This window comes from Rhinolophus ferrumequinum, chromosome 27 (genome assembly GCF_004115265.2).
Source record: "Rhinolophus ferrumequinum isolate MPI-CBG mRhiFer1 chromosome 27, mRhiFer1_v1.p, whole genome shotgun sequence".
NCBI lineage: Eukaryota > Metazoa > Chordata > Mammalia > Chiroptera > Rhinolophidae > Rhinolophus > Rhinolophus ferrumequinum.
This window is the reverse complement of record NC_046310.1, coordinates 13,354,908-13,375,312: the sequence shown is the minus strand read 5'-3', so window position 1 is coordinate 13,375,312 and position 20,405 is coordinate 13,354,908. Positions and strand designations below refer to the sequence as shown.

Below are 20,405 nucleotides of genomic sequence, written 5' to 3'. Positions count from 1 at the left end.
CCTCTGGTCCAGAATAAAATCACTTAAAAGGAAAAAAAAAATTTTTCCTCCTTAAAAAAGTGGTACATGCTTACAGTATCAGTTAGCTATTGCCATAATAATGCTGCATAACAAATCACTCGAAAATTCAGGCCCGTTTTTCACTGGGCCTTACAAATTTTATAGCCAGTCCTGGATACAGGGGTGGGTGAAGAATTGGGGACAATATGGTTAACTCTTGAACAACAATAATCATGTATACTTGCTCATGCCTCTAACAGTTGCCTGGTGGTCACCTGGTCCCGTCGATGTGGCTCTGAGCTACAGGTGGGCTCAGGTCTGTATCCCATGACTCTCATGGTCCTTGCACCAGTGGGTTGGCCTTAGCAATGTCAGAAGTGCAAGAGGGAGAGTGCAAACACCCAGTGACTCCTAAATACACACTCACATGCCTGCTCAAAGGCCAGGGGACAAATCCCGTCATGTTGCAGAGCGCAACATCCGGGGAGGGGACATACACTCTGCTTCTCACAGGAGGAACTGCCAAATCATCTGGCAAAGGTTGTGGAAACAGGCAGGGCCCTTCAGGGGTGTGTGACCTACTCAGCTGCACATGGTGCCCACGCTCAGAAGGGCCCCACCTTTGGTTGAATGTTCTGCTGTTAGCTTCACACATTTCCTTTAAAATTTCTTGTTGACATGGAGCCCCACACTTCCATGTTTCACCGGGCCTTACAAATTTTATAGCCAGTCCTGGATACGGGACAGGGTGAAGAATTGGGGACAATACAGTTGACTCTTGAACAAACATGGGTTTGAACTGCATGAGTTCACTTATACATGGAATTTTTTCAATAAATACCTGTACTGATTTGATCCACAGTTGGGAGTCCATGGACGCAGAGGGCTGACTATAGTATGCATTGATCTATACCATTTCATGTAGGGAACTTGAGCATCCACAGATTTTGGCTTTCGTGAGGGGACCAATGCCACTGAGATAGCAAGGAGCAACTTAAGTTTTGGGGGAGTCCATAGTCATATGCAGATTTTCACCTGTGTGGTAGGTCGGTCTCCCTAACCCCTGCATTGTTCAAGGGTCAACTGTAATGCGAACTTCCTATTTCACAAACGGACTCTGTATTCCAAAAGGGTCATATTCATTCCCCGTCCCCTCCAGCCCCTGCTTTCAGAACCACATCGTGCAATGTCTGCAGTGGATTCAGGTTTCACAGCACTGAGCTTCACGTCACACCATGTCACCTCCCTAAGACAGAGGGGTGGCTCTGGATAAGCCTGAGGAGGAAGGGCATAGGCAGCCAAAAGTGGTAACATTTGTGGCCCGATCACTGTAGTGTTCTTTCCAGAATTAAACCCGGAGCACTTGCCCCTCTCCCGAGCCTGTTTACACCTCTCCAGTGAACTCAACCCCCCACCTACTCCCACCCCCACCCGCTCATCCCTCTCTTTCTTGTCCCATTGGAGAGTAAACATTACCTATCCACTAGAGCTTTCTACACGCACAAATGTCAGAAAGCCTGCAGTAAGACAGGACATATGCGTGAGGAAATCAGGGCACTGTCATGCCAGAACGGACACCCGAAACTGTGCGACTTGGTACCTCCTCTCCAGCAGTTTCAGTCTGACTCGAAACCATCCCGGACATGAGGTTGTCTCACTTGGTTTAAGGTAGGTGAACATTTCATAGCCCCCCAGGAGCCATCCAGTCCCAAGGTTTGACGACTGCGGTCTATAAAGAAATGTTCTCTTTCTTCTCACACTAGTCTTGGGCTTTCACTTCAGTTCATTACCTCGAACCATTTCCTGAACTTGGAGATGCAGCAGGAGGCTCCTAGTCAGTCTTCTCCCCACGAGGACCCTTTCTGTGCCTGAAAGCAGCCATCAAACCAACCTCTGCTTTCCGTAGAGCCTCCGGCTCCCAAACCTGTACTTTATAGGGACCCACAGAGCCGACGACATGCGCAGCGGGGAGAGCAGTGCAAGAAGCAAGGGGCTCTTACCGTGACAAAATGAATCATACGCACAAGTCGACACAAGAATCCTGCAGTTCAGACAAATACCCAAAGAGCACATTTTCTGATAATTATAGAGCTAAAAATGGATTTCCTTTGCAAATCCCTTTCTTTCTCCTGAGAAGCTGAGGAGGTGGTTTAACAACAGTCAGCTGCTGAGAAGCATCACATTCCAGGGTGTTTAGGAGATGAGTTCCAAGAAATCCTTGGAAGGTACAGTTCCCAGAAGGTGGCGGTGCTAACTTACCCATTAACCCGCCCCACCACCGCCAACAGGCGCTCCCAGCTTGGAAATCTGAACTCAGAAGCCCATTCAGAATGAGACAGGCGGCGTTAGGCCCTGGCCATCCCTCCTTGTGACTCAAACATCAAATGACAGTTACCTGAGGAAATGGAAGGGGCGCTAAGGAGAATGCCGCCAGCCAAGCATGACCCCAGCCTGCTTCAGCATCAAATGTGTGTTCAGGGATGTTATAAGGAGTTTTGTGCGGCAGCTGAGGGTCAGGACAACAATAAAAATAACACTGAATGCGTGCTGAGTGTTTATGAGCTAGATGCATGTGTATTATGTCATTTAATTCTCCCATCTCTATGAGATGGGTGCTGTTCTTATAGAGAAAGGCAGAGAGCTACACGTGGGCTCAGGTCTGTATCCCATGACTTCCAAGAAATTCTTGGAAGGTACGGTTCCCAGAAGGTGGCGGTGCTAACCAACCCCCGTTGCACACCTCATCAGGGCAGAGGCAGCAGAAGCCTTTATGTGTCGCCACCGCCCTACACCACCTTTCTGCTGGAAGGAATCGGAACTGGCTAAGAGAAGACATTAACAAACTTAAAACACAAGTGACAACGAGGGCCGAGGGCACAAACACAAAGAAAAGAAATGGGATAGGAGCAAGTGTAGCTTAGAAACCTTCTGTGTCCATAATGAATACAATATAGAGTTCAACTTGACTGTAAAATATAAATTGGATGTAAGCTGTAAACACCCCACAACATGTAAGTTTTGTGCTGCGTCATGGGCAGTACTAGTACTGTGATGCTGAAAGATTATAGATTACCCCAGGGTTCCCAACAAGGGTGTAGATTACAGAAGTGCCAGAAAGTTAGCAGCCGTCATCAACTAACTGAATAAATATTTATGAAGCACTTCCTCCTCCTATGTCACTACATATGACAGCGAACAAAGTCGTTTTCCTTCCAGAACTTACATGCTAGTGGGAGAAGACAGACACACATGCCCTCAGTGTGTCTGTGAGAATACAGAGAATTACCAAATTAAGCTAACAACCAAAACGTCAAAGGCCAGACCATCAGAAATGCCAACAACAGGAAATCACATTCAGAGAGAAATCATGTTGACATCAATAAAAATGGCCTGGGGATCCGGGCACAGAGACGCAAAGGTGAAGAGGAGCCAAGTGGTAAAAAGATGGATGTGCTCATGGCAAGAGGACTGGGGCAGGAGGAAGGTGCCACAAGGGAATAAAGCTGCAGGCAGGTGGCTGGCTGCTGCCTCAAGGTGGTCAAGAGGCGCTCGCCACCCCAGTGCAGCCCCTTCTCGCATAGGCCACATACTTTGATATCGTTGGCTTTGACCTTTGAAAGGTCCAAGGGTGTGGGCAGTAGGACCCTGGCAGAGGCAGCCACAGGCCACTGCCTACTGTCTGGCCAGAGTCAATGGTTAAGCAATACAAAGGGATATGCAATACTAACAAGTGATAAATATGGATCAATGTTCCAGAAAGCTCAGGAGGGTACATTCGGGAGGGGGAGAAAAGGGCAACTTGGAGTGTGAAAGACACGTATGTGTCAGTCTTAAAGAACAAACCAGAGACTACGGAAGTGACAGCTGGAGCGGGTTATTGGTGTCCAAGGTATCACCTGGGAAAATAACTTACAAATTCGTGAGTTACCCTTAATACCAAATGTGATGTTATTTTCTTAATCGTGCTTTATTCTTTGGATCATTAGTATATTCATATGTACTTTCATTCTCTGAGCCAACCTCCCCTGCTATGATATACAAGACGTGGAACTCTAACATACTGAGTTTCTCAGAAAACATTAAAGGCCAAGTAGTAGCTTGAATACTAATTAACTTAGTGATTAAGCTCTCTCTCCCAATGAAAGCTATCATTACTGAAATATAGAAAAAATTTCAAAAGCTTGCAAAATTGTTTCCCTTCCCTCGGTCTTGGCATGGCATTTGGTTTCTCTCCTATTCACACAAGGCTCACACATCTCCTTTTGGGTTAACAGGTGGCTTTCCTATGGCCTGTGGCCCATCCGCTCTGGACAGAGGCCAGGTATGTCCTTTGGCTCAAGGCTATGGACACTGCTGATTTTACCTGCAAGCTGCTGTTCTTTACACTTGGCCGCACAAAGCGCACCCTTTCTTGACTGGAGAGTGACAGACTGGTCTCTCTGGCCCCCAGCGACGTCACAGAGTTGTGCCAAACACCAAGTTTGAGCTACACGTGCGCACATGAATATGCGTGCACACGTGTGCTTCCTGAACACATGGAGGCAGCTGTGACCTACTGCCCACCCACTCAGAGCAACACTCTGAATGCCTGGCTCCCCTTTTAATCACCCCTCCCATCCCACCACGCAGACACTTCCGGGGATGCTGTCCACCAAAATGCAAAGCTGAGTGGCAGACTGAAACCTCCAAGGAAACCCAGCATCCGTGGAAAACTTTCCCGAAGTCGGTCGGGTGGGAGCATTTCTGAGCCCAGCACCAGACAGAGAACGCCAGCCATCGTTATGCAGAGATAAAGAACCTGTGAAGCCAACCAGAGGGCCCTGGCAAATATCCAGTGCGGACCTGACACTTTGATTGATGGCTGCCCCTTTCAATGCGCTCCGCTTGTCTCTGGAGGCTTCCAAAGAACCATCACTGGCTCCCCCGCAACACACACACCTCTTGCCTTCCTGGGGAGACAGGCCTGCAGCAGGCACTGAGCCACGCCAGCCCCTTTCGCCCATGACCGCGGCGCTCTTGCACTGACCTTTCGCAGAAGGAAGCAGATGCGCTCTATGTTCCTCAGTCGTTCCCTCTGTCAGGGTGCACAAGGGGAAGGGAGACTGGAGGTTAGAGCGACAGAAGCCCCCACATTCAGCCCCCAGCAGCGAAGGCAGGACCCGCCAGAGACCCCTCCCGGCCAGGTGACGTGCGTGCTCCCGCCGATGGCTTTTCCTAACAAGAGTTTCTAACTGTTTCCCATCTACCTTGTCAGTCATTTGCTGTTAACAGAACTGCCCCAGAAAACAGCATGGGCTCAGCTTTCCTCTCAGCCCAGCAGAAGTGTCCACACTTTGTTCTACAGGCAAAGTCTCTCTCAGCCTCCATGTGCCCCTGAGACAGTCAGACTACAGACCAGGCAGCAAGTGTTCACTGAATGTCCTAAAGCCTGCAGCCAGCCTTCCTGGGGCTGGGAGTGGGGTGTCCCCACAGGCCTCGAAGAGCATATGTGCCCTGGTAAGTGCCCAAGGAAGAGAAGCTCTCTGCCCATTGGCTTTCTTTTTCTAAAATAGAGTGTATTTAGAGGAAGTAATCTCCCCGCTAAATCAGACACCGACAGCGCCCCTGGGCTAAGACTTTTCCGGCCGCCCAAGTGCACCTGCAGCTGGGCAGGTGGTGATGCTCACATCACATACCAGTCCCGCGCCCCCTTTCCTGCAGTAACTTCCTTGGTTCCCGAAGCCACTGCAGCGCAGCTGTGGCGTCTCCCAGGGCTCATTCATTACCGAGGCAATTTGGTTGCCATACATGTGATGGCAATGAGATTCCTCAGGGATCTGAAGAAGACATGTGGCTGGGACACTTCAATATCCTAAAAATCATAAATATCGCGATTCCTCTGTATCCTTTAAGGCCAGAGAGAGAACCCACATCGGTACAAACTAGTGTCCACATGGCTAGGAAGAGAGACAATGTCATCCTTAACACATGTGTGCATGCACACACATGCATGTGCACACACATACACACACAGAGCCGGGCATCGAGGCTTCCTAAATGGAGGATAACGGCAAAGCTGTGAGACAGCAGGCATGAAAGAGGGTGTACAGGACACACACTGGTGCCTCCACCAGCAGCCCGCTCCTCAGAGGACACCTCGTATTGCTCTACAGGGAGGCTGAATGCCCAGCTGGTGAAAGGAAGCGCAAGGGTCAACCTGAGAAACTAGGAGTAGAACAAACCATTCCTCCTTCTTTCCACTCAGACGGTCCGACCATCTCTGGAGCTTCAGGGGGATTGACATCCAAAGAACCAGCGGGCTTCATGCGCGTCCATTCAGAAATGCGTCACACCGATCAGCAATTACTTGTGACACAAGTCCTTCCACGCTGCTGTTACCAAGCAGTGAAGGGTTATTTCAAGCCACCTGGTCCTGACATGCCCCTGCAGGGGCCCTACAGAGGCCTAAAGAGCTTGGAGATGAATTAAATGAGGCTTCCAGAGCATTTCATTCCCTGCCAGGGCACGACATCATAAGTCCTGGGGAAATGCGTCTATTGCTGTTCCACTTGTGGTTTATAAATTTGTTTTTCTGTCTCAGACAAGAGTCTCTTCCCTGGTGGCCTCCGTCTGTCCACGAGAGGTCTGGCCTTCAGGTCTCAGGCTGTTTAATCAGTTCATTACTAATTAGAAGTGTAGCTTTAATAATAGGAAAAAGGAGTTGAGCTCCAGTTTCTATGCTATCCAGCCTCACTCTTCAACATTCATTCATTTTTCATCAACAAATAGTTACGGAGGGCCTACTGTGTGCAGGTTCTGTTCTGGCACTGACCTTGCAGAGAAGCTCCCAGGGGACTCTGCCAGTCCTCATTCCCTTTGTTCTATGTGAACTGAGAAACTCGCCTTGGGGAGAGGGTGACGGGCTCCACGAGAATCTCTCACGGTATCATCTCCGATCACCCGCGACCCAGTGTGGAATTTGCGTGACAGCATTGAGTGGCAGGACAAATGTTTCCCTAACATGTCGGCTGCGATCATACAAGAAGGCTCTGGCTGTTCTAGGTGAACCACTTCCTAGTTTGAGCCTTCACAACCAGGCGGAAGGAAAGCAGGCTCTCGACTCTCCCCGGCATTCCAGAACGGAAGCGCCCTCTCGGCCTAGAGCAGCTCTGTACACCGCGTGGGTATGGGCAAGCCAGGAGTGTACTGTCGGTGGCAAACACAAAAACATCCAGAAAGAAATGAGACCTGGGCTGCAACCTTTTCGGGCCTGGAGGAACCACGTTACAATGAAAACAAAATGCATTTTAATAATGATACACTTCACAAAATGTAATAAGGTTTCAAGTGGAACTTAAGGATTTGTTCAAGCAACAAAATTCTGCTTTGCACATTTGACTTTAAAAGGGTTTGTGTCTGTTTCAGAGAATCAAAGAACGTGATGCCCAGGGGCCTCAGTTTTAATAAAATCAAGTCTGTTAAAGAGACAGTGTCGAGTAGGTGGTAAGAACACAGGCGTTGGAGGTGAGCAGAACTGGATTCCAGTCCTGCCCTCACTGCTCAGGAGCTAAGCTCCTGGATGAGGGCCCGACGGTAAACGATGCCTGCCTGGCAGAGCCCTTGGAGGGTTAGACGTAACGTAGTATATCGAGTTTCTAGCATATAGTAAAAACTCAAAAAGAACAAACTTGCAGCCCCATCATAAGCCTGTACTTTACAGAGGGGCACATGGCAGCCTGTTCGCAGGTCTTTTGTTGCCTCCCTGCAGCTAAGAAAACAGCTCTTTGTCCCCTCACTAATAACGTTGCCATAGCCTTCCAGGTTTAGATGGTATCACACTAGTAACTCCTGGTGTTCTCACTACAACACGTGACTGAAAAGATCAACAGAGCTATTCACACAAAAACTTGCCTCTGCACCAGAAACCAGGGCCTGGAAGGAACTTTAAATAAACACAGGCCCAGTGAGTTTCGATGGAGACTCACATTCTCCACGGACTGTGTGTGCTCTATCCTGTGAGCCCAGCAGGGCTGGTCTGGGAGGAGTTTGGAAAAGGCTCTGGCCACACCCATGGAGCGTCCCTGGCTCTGGGTCACGGCTGCACTGAGCAGAGAAGCAGCAGTCACATCCTCCTCCTGTCCCTGCATCCAGGCCTCTGTCTATATCCATCCAAGGCAGAGGGAGGGGCATTCATGGCTGGAAGAGCAAGATGGAGCCGAACATGCTGGGGCAGGGGTCTTCTACGTGCTGAACCCGGACAGACAAGCACACTGAATGAGGGTCCCCAGTGGGAGGAGAGCTGAGCTCAGGCCCACAGAGCCTCTCCTGACAAATGCTTCCTGGATGGTGGATACGGGGCGAGCAGCTTTGTGCATCTACCCACCCTGCACGTCTCCCTCTGAGACCCCTGGCCAAGCGCAGCCCGAGGACAAGCACTAACGACGCTCCCACATCCCGCCCAACACGCGGGCCAGCGCGGAACCCTCCTGCTTCCAAGATGAGTAACCGAAAGCCACTAACGTGAGGCCTCGAGAGCCACAGCGCAGCAGGCCTTCTCCACCTGGGTTAGGGGCTGCCATACCTGACCTGCAGGGAGACCTCAGCAGGCCTCAAGAACGAGAAGTCTCCTGGACAACCTGAGCCAGGCACAGAGGTGCAGTCAGGGCCGAGGGTGTTCCTGCCTCATCCTGGTTCCTCGCCCGCCGCCCCCACCCCCCACAAGCCCTGGGAAGCCTGTGGTGACACCACCCTTCCCGTCACCATCACCCGTTACTCACCGCATGAACAGGGTTGCACTGATCTATGGGGCTCTTGAAATCCGTCCGTAACTCATCAAAGGCAATTATCTGAAACGGAATCCACAGAATTGACATGTTACTACAAACATGAGTCCATACACCACGTCTAAAGCTTCCTGTAGCTTTGCTTCAAAAGAATACAGGAGGCGGGAAGAGGGTACCGGGGACACGAGACTGGCCAGGGTTGGTCGCCGTCGAAGCTGGTGAGGAGCACTGGGGCTGATTGCACCCTTCTGTCTACTCCTGTGCTTGCTTAAAACTCCCCCAAACAGGAAATGGAAGAGACCTTGTTTAGGGTTCATACTTGTGACTAGTAGATAAGTGAGTCCCGGAGACCTAATACACAGTATAGTGATTCTAGACAACAAAACTGTGTTATCAAGATTAAACTCGCTAAGAGACTAGATCTTAATTGTTCCCAACACTAGAAGATAGGATAATTATGGGATGACCCAGAGGTGTTAGCTAATGCTACAATGGCAACCATATTGCAATACAGATGTATCACCTAAAACGTATACAACGTTGTATGTAAAATATATCTCAATTTTAAAAATCCCCAAAATAAAGCTTTTTAAGCTTCCTGTGCTTTACAAACATGTAGAGAAAACTCTATTGAGGTGAAGGCAGTTTGTTGGGGTTTGGATCAAGGCACAACAGTTTTAAAACTTCAAACCAGCACTTTCAGCTTCTCTCCTTACAGGAGGAAGCTGTTGAGTTTTTGTTTTTGTTCATTTTGGCAGAGATGCGAAGTGGAAGTCAAATGGACAGAAGTCAGGCAACAGGCAGAAGAGAAAAAGAAGAAAGCAGCGCTGACAGTATAGACATAACTCGAGCTGTCCAGAGGCTGGACCACCAACTCCTGGAAAGGCAGGGCCTCACAGCTTAGTCCATTGGACTTGGGTCCTCAAGTTCATTCTGGACAGAGACTCATAGCTCCCCAGAGAGCAACGGTTTCCCCATTAGTCTAGAGGAGGAACTCAATAGCTTCCTCCTGTAAGGAGAGAAGCTGAAAGTGCTGGTTTGAAGTTTTAAAACTGTTGTGCCTTGATCCAAACCCCAACAAACTGGAGGTGAGCTTCTCCCATCAAGATGAGACACGGCACACCCACATAAAGAACTAACGAGGGGTGAAGCTTCCTAACCCCAGCCACCTGTCCCCAGAAGGCGGACTCGGGCAGAACAAGGCACTGTTTGGCCAGTGGGGTGTCCTCTCAGCAATATCTCTCCTGGGCTGCACATAACTGGACATAGGCAGCTCCCCCATGAAGACACATCCCCGGGTCCCTGAACACTTGGCAGAATTGTGAAAGCAATGAAGCCAGCACACCACCCCCATGAGTCGCTGTTCCAGCAACATGGTGCTGAAAGTACCAAGTGAGTGAAAACAACCTACTTCCCTCTACAAAGCAGGTATAATTTTAAAGCAGTCACATGTCATCCTGATTTTTAATACTCCGGAAGAATTAGGAGAAAATGCTAGTATAACTTGTATTAAATAGACACATTTCTATATCATCCGTTGCCAGGTAATTATCCAGCCTGTATTTGAATCCTTTAGTAACAAGAAACTCATCATTTACTGAGGATGCGCGGTCCATTCCTGGCTACTTCTAATTAATCATTGTCTTCCTGTATTGAACTTCCATGACTCTCTGGGCTTCCACCCGGTCTAAGCAGGGTCAGTAAGCTATAACCCAGTCCAAGCTATAACCCAGTAAGCTATAACTGGCAGTCCAAAGCCAGCCGGTTACCCCTTTCTGCACAACTTGTGAGCTAACAATGGTTTTTACGCTTTTAAAATAATTGGGGGGAAAATCAAAAGAAGAATAATATTCTGTGACATGTAAAATTATGTTATATTCACATTTCAGCTTCCATAAAGTTTTACTGAAACACGGACACATGCATTCTTTCATGCATCGTGTATCCTTTCACACTACAAGAGCTAAGTTGAGTAGTTGCAACAGATGCTGTCTGGCCTGCAAAGCCCAAAATAGTCACTATTTTGCCCTTTACAGAAACAGTTTGCCAACCCTGGTCTATTCTTTTGCTTGCTCTCCAGAGCGGCACTGTCCAATAAGGCAGCTACTTACATTTGGCTACTTAAATTGACATTTTAATTAGCTAAAATTCAATAAAAAATTCAGCTCCCACATTTCAATCGCTCAAAAAACCATATCTGTCTGGTATTAATCTCTCCTAAACAGGATAGATATAAAACATTTCCATCATCACAGAAAATTCTATTGTACAGCACTGCTTTAGAGGCCAGTAGGACAGGCCAGGAGTGTGGAAGTCACTCTTCCACAAGGAACCCCACTAAGGATTGTCAGCTACTGTGAACCCAGCAAATCTCTGTTCTTCAAGCTAAATCTCTCCAACCTTTATTTATATAAACTGGCATGGAGTTGCCCTTTCATCCTGATAGTCTTCCACTGACACCATAGGTTGTAAATATCTGTACTGCGCTAAAATGTGACTGTCAGAACTAAACACCATATTCAAGGTGAGCCCAGCAGGCATGAAGAGTAAAAGTATCCCTCACCTCCTCTGTTCTATAACCTGTATCTCTGTTAATATAACCTGATAGCATTAGCTTTCTATAGCCACATCACGTCCCTGGCTTCATAATGACCTTGCGTTGCCCAAAAGCGCTAGGTCTTTTTCATGTGCTTCAGTTAAACTCAGTCCAGCCCATTCTGCACATGCACTGTTGGATTTGGGGTCCTACGAGCAGAAACTGACCTTTATCCCTTTAATTCCTCCCTATTCAGTTTGGTCCATCGGTCCAATCTGTTGAAATATGAGCCATCTCCCAACTACAAATCTAGTGAACATACTGTCCTCAGTAACCACAGACACCGTCACCCCGATATAAATGCAAGCTGGTTGGGACTGAGGGCAGAGCCCGAGGCTCCCCGTTCCTAGCTCCCGCGAGGATGGCATCAGCAATCCTTCGGCCCATTATTTATCCAGTTATAAAGACAATTCACCATATTTTGATCCAGTCAACTGAAGGTAAGTCTCCGGGTGGCTTCAGAACGCCCTATCTGTTGCCACACCAGATCGGAGCTCCCCAACGAGGCTAGGAGCCCATGGAGGAAAGTCAAGCCCCCGTGCCGTGGCTGTGACAGAAGACATGCCTGCAGAGTCCCCACGCCCAGTCCTGGCCTGTGTCCCTGTCCCTGTATGAGTGCTGGGAGGCGGGTCTGGACTGAAGGGGGAGGAGCCTGTGGAGTCGAGCTGCTGAGCGAGCAGGAGAGCAGGCGACCAGGGCAGCCCCTCAGCCCCCGACCTGAGGGAGGGGTGAAGGAAGAAAGGCCCACAAGCGTAGCTTATGCCTGTGAGTTCCAGGAGATAGTGGGTCGTTCACGGTGCTTTCTGATGATGGCGATGGCAGTGTATACAGTGAGAACAGAGGCTTCCAGCAGCCCCACGCCCACATGGTGACTACTCGCTAACTAATCCATCCATTCACTTGGCAAACACTCAGTGAGCATCTTTTTACACGCGAGCACTGGGCTAGGCCCTGCAGAGACAAGATCAACAAAATACAGCTCCTGTCCTCCCAGAGGGGGAGGCAAGCATGTAAACGGATCATTACATTACAATGTGACAAGTGCTCTAATCAAGATGATTATAATAGCAGCCACCATTTATCATATGCTCACGATGTCAGGCCCTGGGCTTCGTGCTGTGCATGCTTTTTATTCTTTATTCCTTCAGCCTCCCCATGAGGCAGGTACTGTTACTGTCCCCATTTTAGAGACAAAGAAACTGAGACCAAATGTTCTTAAATGACTCGCCCAAAATCACTGCTCTGGTGCCAGGATTCAAACCAAGGCCTCTCATCTTGCTGCTGTGAGGATTAAATGAAATGATGCACATAAAGCACCGGATACAATGTAAGTCACAATGCAGTAACTATTGTTCCTTCTGTTACTGTCGTTATTACCGCCAAGCAGGTGTTTGGGCCTCACCTCTCCGGCCTCATGACTCTCCTCCCTCCTGGGCCTCAAGCACAGTCATTAGTGTCACACAATCCAAGAGGACCCAGGCACTTTTAGGGGAAAAATAGTAGGAGCCAAGGGTAGTACCGCCCTGACGACGCAAATTTATGTGAAAGTAACCGCTGTTCTGTCCCAGGTGGCAGATGGAGCAATGGATGCTGGGAAGGAGCCTGGGATCGGCCGGTGAGCTGGGAAGGGAGGCATCAGCAGGCCCTGGACCAGCCCCTAGACCTGAATGATAAGTACAAATTAGGGAACACGGGGCACAGATTATGGGCCGTTGTCTCTGCCAGAATCTGCAGACACAGCTGGTTCTGACATTGCTTCCCTGGTTCCCACCTAGTTAACAGAAAACAAAGATGCCCCAGAGCCATACACTTCTGGGACTGAGGCCAAAAGAGGGAGAGGGGGCAGGCCCAGTGACGTGCTCCGCTGGCACTCCGCAGGGCCTCCATGGCTCCAGCCAACAGCCATCCTGGTTCGAGTAACATCCAGAGAGGAGAGGGCAACGAGCAGGCCCACACGCTCTGCTGACTTGCAGCCGGGAGGCAGCCACGCTGAAGAACACAAGCAGTGAAGGAGGGAAGGGAGGGGGGCGGTGGCCGGCAGCGTTTGGGGCCCTCCTGGTCCCACTCAGTCGGGCCACAGCCCCCCGCTGCCCCCAGTCCCCAGTCCCCAGCCAGCACATAGCCACCCCATCACGCAAGTCGGGAGCCTCAGAGCCCGCTCTGCCTGCCTGTCCCCACCTGCCTCCCACCCAACTTGAGCTTGCTCCTCAAATGGGAGACTTCAGGAACAATTTCGGGCTCTAGATGCTCTGCAGTCTGGTCCTCCAGCCTCCCACAGGGCTCTTGGAATTGTTCCTCCTTCTGGTCCCAGTGTCCTCTGTTCCTTTGGGTCAGCAAGTGCCTCCCCCAACTCCCAGTCCTGCAGGACCCTTGGCCGGCTTGGCCCACGCTCTGGGGGGGTGCACACCCAAGAGCGAGTGTGGACATGCATCTAGGAGGCTCCTACACCCCAAAGTATCTTCCAGGAAGAACCATCATTATTCATTCTTAAAAAATGTGCCATCTGCCAGGCACTGTGGTAAGAGCTGGAGGAGACGCTACAAAAAGCAGGCGAGGCGCTGCCTTGGCCAATGACAAAGGCTGTCTCCTCGACCAAACTTCACTCAGGCCTCCTGAGCCCTCTTCTCAACTAGGCTTCAACCTGGGGCTCCTGTGTCCATCCTTGCAGAGCCTCGTTTTGCCAGAATCCTGCTACGTTGCTACAGAAAAAAACCCCACCCTTGATGTCTGATCACCCTGGCCTGCCTCCAGCAAGAATCCTACCACATCAGTTTCGGAAGAATTCCCCTTACCCTGGATGGCTCCTCAGAGTAAGTTTCCGTCCACCAACCCCTTCACCCTGCTCCTTGGCTATAAATCCCCATTCGTCCTTGTTGTGTCCGGAATGGAGCCTGCTCTCTCTCCCCTATTGCAAGAGTCTGGAATAAAGTCTCCCTTATCACTTTGACAAGGGTTAGAATAGTTTTTTCTTCAACACCATCCTCGTGTGTTAACTCTGAAAAAAGCAACTGGGAGTTGCAGCCTATTAAGCAAGACATTGATTGTTCTGAAAGTAAATGTAAATTCTTCAATCAAATTGAAGGTCGGATGTGGATAAAGGGAGGCAGGACTGACAGAACTTAAAATGTTAAAAGTCGGTGGTGGTGGTTTGCTCTGTGTTGGTTTTGAGATCCTAAGGGGCAGATGATCAATTAACCCTACTCATGGCTCACAATACATTATCATCACTCTTTTATTTTATTTATTCTTTCATCAATTTCCTTTTATCCCTTTAGCCATTTCCCTCCATCCTAGACAATTACTGGTGTATGTTTAATGTGTACCTTTCTCTGTGCTGTGTTCTTGCAAAGTATGTATGTTCGCGTACCTATATTTTTCATTTACCTAACTCGTACCTCTTTCTAACCTTTTGCATCCAGCAGTGTAGCTGCAGGAGTCCATGGGTATAGCCACTACATCTTGTCTATCCAATGAGATAGAGATTGATTTGATCTTGCACCCCAAATAATGCTACAAGACCCCCATGCGTGTTCTCTTAGGGATTGGTGTGGCAATTTCTTTGAGATTTATACCTAAGCATGAAACTGCTGGATCATGCGGTTTATCGGGTTTTTTAAATTGAACTAAGCACTCCCTGACTGCATTCCATTTCCCTGCCAACACTTGACAGCATCTAGCTTCTAGTTTTTACAGTCTAATAGGTTTTAAGTGATCTTTTTGTTGTTTTAACTTGTCTTTCCCCAGTTAGAGCTTCTCTTCATATCATGGTTAGTCATTTGGGTTCTCTTTTTTGTAAATTGCCTGTTTAGCTGCTTGTCTATTTTTCTATGAGATCACTGCCTTTTTTTCCTTTTGATTTGAGCTTGTTGCTGATATGTGGTAGATATGAGTTCTCTTTCCATTTGAGACGTATTGAATATCTTCTTTCATCTGTCAGCTGTTAATTAACTCCATCTCTGGTATCCTTCACTGACTAGAAATCAAGCAATTTTTGCCTTACGTTTTACACTTTTTGAAGTTTTTATCTAAGTCCTTCCTTGCCCCTGAGACACAAAGAATCCCACGAGGTTATGAGTGCCTCAGGGATTACAGGATGCAATGCTCTAAGAGGAGACACTTTGTTTTGGTCACGGCTGCATCTCCAGCACTTGGATCAGAGCCAGTCACACAGCAGTTGCTCAATAAATATCTATTGAAAGAATGAATGAATGAGTTCACCATCTTCTTATTCTTGGCCTAGTGTTTGTAATAAATGCAAATGAGTGCATGAACAAATATGAAATATTTTAAACTTCTCGAAATACTTTCATAAATACTTCCCGAGTTGATCACAACCACCCACCCAGTTCTTCTTACAGACAAAGTGGGGGATGTCCTTCTCCTACCCCACACTGCCTCCCTAGGTGGGAATGTGTGTGCCTCTGCACCAAAGATGGAGCCCTGGGGGAAGCCAGCATGCAGAGGGGCCGTTCCCTGAGGGCAGTCACACGTCCACCCATCATGCAGCAGGTCCCAGGAGGCAGCGCTTCCGTCCAGGCCGGTCTTCTCCAGATCCAGTAATTAAGCAACTGAATTTACCCATATTCAGGAATGTGTCAGAACGCTCTACCTTATAAAAAAAATTATTTCAGGTGGTATTACATAAAACATAATTACATAAATTAGTGAAAATTATACAATTACATAATTGTATAAATGTGTATTACATATATAAATATATATAATTATATAAATATACATATATAATTATAGAATGATATGTATAATTATATACATTATATAAAATAATTGAGAATAAAAATTAGATTCAGAAAAAATTTCAAACCTAAGTAAAATGTAAAAGTTTAGAGGGAAACACACACACACACCCCATAGGGCTCAAAGAGCCAAATTAGTTGGCTTGAAATTTTGGAGCTAAGATGTCCAGAAGCAAAAGTGGAAAAGAAATCAGTTACATAGTTCTCAATGTCCATAAAGAAAAGGCAGACTAGTTCTTCAGGGGAAACAAACTATCCCCAACACTCACATCTAAAAACCATTTACTGCGCATATTTTAACAACGGTGGAGCACGCACACAAACAACACAGCAGATACAGCAATAGGCATTGGGTTTTTACTGCAGCAGCCCTCAGTAATTGCTGAGAACTCACACAAAAGCGTGACCCAGTAAAAACATTTTCTGGGGGAGGCAAGACAAGACAATACGGTCCTGATTTTGAATGTGCTTCAAATCGTCTGCCACTGATCTATCTCCCACGCTGGCACCTGAACAGCTGAAGGACAGGGAAGTGGATGTGAGCTTCTCCAGGACCACGGGTCATCAGCAATGGCTCACGACAGCTTGGAGGTCCCGTGTGCCAACAGAAACTCTGACGATGACGTGTGCAAATTAAGGAATCTAACCTGGCTTCTCCCTCCTGCCTGGGTGCCCACTTTCCTCCCGCCCAAAGCTGAGACGTAATGAAAAGTCTCCATGGACCCCTTCGGGTCCCTGCTCACCCTTCCCCACCCTGCTCTGGGGCCTGGGGGACTGATCTCTAATGAATGTACCCTCTGGCCTTCCTTGCCCTTTTTCTTCCCACGATTACAGGCCAATAGGAGGCACCAGCAGAAGACCACAGGGTCCTGGTAGGGTACAGATTCCTGGATCCTTTCCTGCTGGACAGCGGCTTGGCAGGTCTCTGCTCCTCTATGTGAGGCCACAGCTCCCATCAGGAGGCATACCCACCCCTACAGCTTTCTGGGAACTGCTTCCTCCCCTCCCCCTTCAGACCTGGGATGAAAACAGCTTCCCCGTCTGCTAGACCTGATGCTTTCCCATCTCTACTAGTCTCTTAATCCTGCCCCTCTGCAAAGAGTCCTTCCATGAAACTCTCCTCAATCACCCCCTTTCAATGCACCCTCTCTCTCCTACTGGGACCCTAACTGACACAGGAGCCTGCAAGAGACCTGAAGGTTAGGCCATGTTGCCTTTCCTAAAAATTAAAGAAAAAAATATACTCTGGAGACATTACAGCACGTGAATGAATGATGGATCAAGTCCTCAACATTCTACATTGGAGAGAAGGAAATTATTCTGACCTGGAAAAATATCAAAGCAAGTACTGCTGGTTACTAGTTGCTCTAGTTGCTCAACAAAGAGTCTTTTCGTTTGTTTGCTTGTTTTTTAAATCTCAGCAATGCTGCTGTGGAATATCTGGCTTTGAACAACAGCTTCCTAATGAATTCTCCAGGATGCATTATTTGCAAAGGATGTCGCTAAGAAACAAACGGAAGTGACCTGCCCTATGCAGTCATGAGGTATAACCAATTAAAGTCTGCAAGACATCTGCTGATTCTGGTTTTAGAACTAGGTTTCAGACAATGGCTAAAATAAACGTCTATGGAGGCCATTCCTAATTTATGACCAAAGGAAAAAAATTAAAACTGTACCATCAGCATATAGAAGATCCTCTTTATTCAAAACAAACAAACACAAGAGAAGGCCTGAGGCATGCACCTAGATTACCCAAAAGCAACTTCAAATCTCTAGCTTAGGTTAAAGAAGAAAGAAGGGCTAGAACACAGCAGCTTTACTTTGTTTATAATAGGAATCTGACCCAGTAGAACTCTCACGTTCCTACTGACTTGCACAAGTGTGAAGAAGTAACAATCACTGAGAGTTTATACTGAGTTCGTACAGCTTTGCCATTCACAGAGTGAAAGCTAGAAAGATTATAAACCGTCTTATATTTTCTTTAACAGATGCGTTCATGAGAAGCATGTAAAAGCGATGGACAAAAATGTAGAAATATTACACCTGAAACTCAACTGCTCGTCGTGTAAAATACTGGCCTGAGGAACGCAGACCCACTATTTAAGGAAAAAAACCATTTAAGGAAGTGTGGATGAAATGTCTAATAAACTGCAGTTGTTTTTAAGGATGAGGTCCTCCCAGGTTGAAACATGGTTAGCCAAAAAATGGTTTAGAAGGAAAATGTAACCTAATCAAAAATGTATTCTCGCCGTCAGAACTTGGCCGGTCAGTTGGCCCTCTCCATTAGCGAGTAAGGAAATTCCTGGTGAGTGACGCTTCTGCCATTTCCACCCACTTTGTGCTCTCAGCTAGAGGTGCCGACGTCCTGCGCAGTGGGCTGAGGTGCAGAACAGATGCCCACGTGCCCTGTGCCTTCCTCACCAGGGATGGGAAGCCCGGAGCATCCCAAACCCCACCCGCTGGTGCGACCCGGATTTATTTTGCTTCCGTGGCTTTGGTTTCTGGAAGTCCAGGGAAAAACCCCTGTGGGGTGTCTCTGCTGCCTTTCCTGCTCCTTCTGTGTTGCTGTGGTTTGTACAGCCAGGCTCCTTCCTCAGCCACCCTGCCCAGGGTAGGACCTGCTTCCTGTAAGGGCGACACAACTGCTGGGTTTTGCCTGCTAAACTCATCAGCCTATTGGCTCTTGCGCACAGACACCCAGCAGCCCCTCAGAGACTGGAGCCAGATGGTTTCCTGCCACCCCGTGTCCAGGCCCAGTCCGGGCATGTTCAAGTTACCCCCACCTCCCCTGCTGATGTGTTTCAGTACAGACACGGTCTGTTGGCTCCCATCTGGTCTGGTCTCTGGCCTTAGGCAGCCCACAGAGAAGAAAGGTCTCCCCCAAACCAAACATTACAGGGCAAACCTCCAGGCCAACACTCCTGCTTTGCAAGAATATTCACCATGTCAATCACATTATGAAAGTTTCTCATCCTCACTGATAGGCCGGGGGGTGCACATGAAGGTAACAGTGAGATAGCATTTCAAACCTATCAGACTAAAAAAAAAATAAATAACGGTAAGTTGCTGTCAGGGAAACAGAAAAAGGAACCCGCACCCACCCGCTGGTGAAAATGTGAACTGATACAGCCTTTGGAAAGCGATCTGATAATCCCTATTACTAATGGAAATATGCATACCCCCCTTCCGGGATGGAGCTCCTGGAAATAAAGGCACCACTAGGCAAACACAGAAGTGGAAGCACTGCTCCCGGTGGCAAGAACCCAAACACAGCGAATGACTGAATAAGCAGTGACACGCCCAGGCCGGGGCACATGACAGCCCCGTTAGAGCTGCACCAGGGAACTTGGAGACTTCTCTGAGCTGTTACTCAGTGAGAAAAGCAAGACACGGAACAATTTACAACCAAAACCAAGACACGCCCTACAAAAGCATTTGTTTGAATACGATTACGTGATACGAAGAAATATACGACAGGCGTACACCGGGCCACTGACCCTGGCGACCCTGAGTAAGGGAGGGGACAGTGGTGGGACGGGAAGTGAGGACGCGGGGGTGGAGGGAAGAGTAACAACAAAACCCACAACTTCTGAAAGTGCTGGTTAAAAAACGAGCATGTATAATTCTATTTATGTAAGATTATGCACATGGGTGACCATAAAGACACACGAAAGGACAGTCACCAGAGCGCTAAGGGAGGTTATCATTAAGTGGTTTCCTTCCACCACTCCTGGCTTGTTTGCATTTTTACAATAAGTGTGACTTATTCGTGTAATCAGGAAAATACCCCCCCTAAGCTATTTTACTGTTCACATTTTTTATTCCCTTGCTTTTCTAAGTCTGTTGTCACTCCAAACTCACTGCTTCCAACCAAAGAAGCCACAGCATAGAGGCAGCTGCCCTCTGCTCTGAGTTCACGTTCATTAGTTTTACCGCGTGTGCACGTGTGTGCGTATGTGTGTGCGTGTGTGCACGTGTGTGTTCTGTCTCTCTTTACCTCCCTCTCCTCCCTCTCCGGCCCCACATCTCTTGCCCCCCCAGCCCACCACCATCTGAAGAAACACGGAAAACTGAGGTCTCGTTCCAGAAGATGCCATCACACCGGGGTCCACACTGAACACAGGGGCTCCACACCGACCTCCTCACCTTTGCCCGAGGAGCCCCGATCAGAAACCGGGCAGCCGGGCCTGAGTTTGGGCAGCAACGATGGGGCTCCACCAGACAGCCAAGGAAACTTCTCCTTCGTTTTCATCTCAGAGTTGGGTCCTCACAAACCTTCCCCTAATCTCT

General features: G+C 48.3%; 1 protein-coding gene across 12 annotated transcripts in view; it reads right to left on the bottom strand.

The window, feature by feature from the left end:
• Positions 1–20,405, bottom strand: part of CNIH3 (cornichon family AMPA receptor auxiliary protein 3) — a 181,209-nt gene that overhangs the window by 41,661 nt on the left and 119,143 nt on the right. For 10 of the 12 annotated variants that reach the window (XM_033099725.1, XM_033099728.1, XM_033099729.1 and 7 more), the window contains 2 exons: positions 8,757–8,825; positions 5,027–5,074 (listed from right to left, as the gene is read on the bottom strand). In XM_033099725.1, the coding sequence (XP_032955616.1) occupies positions 5,027–5,074; positions 8,757–8,825 (117 nt within the window). The remainder of the gene's footprint in view (positions 1–5,026; positions 5,075–8,756; positions 8,826–20,405) is intronic. The other 2 variants (XM_033099733.1, XM_033099734.1) reach the window with 1 other exon arrangement.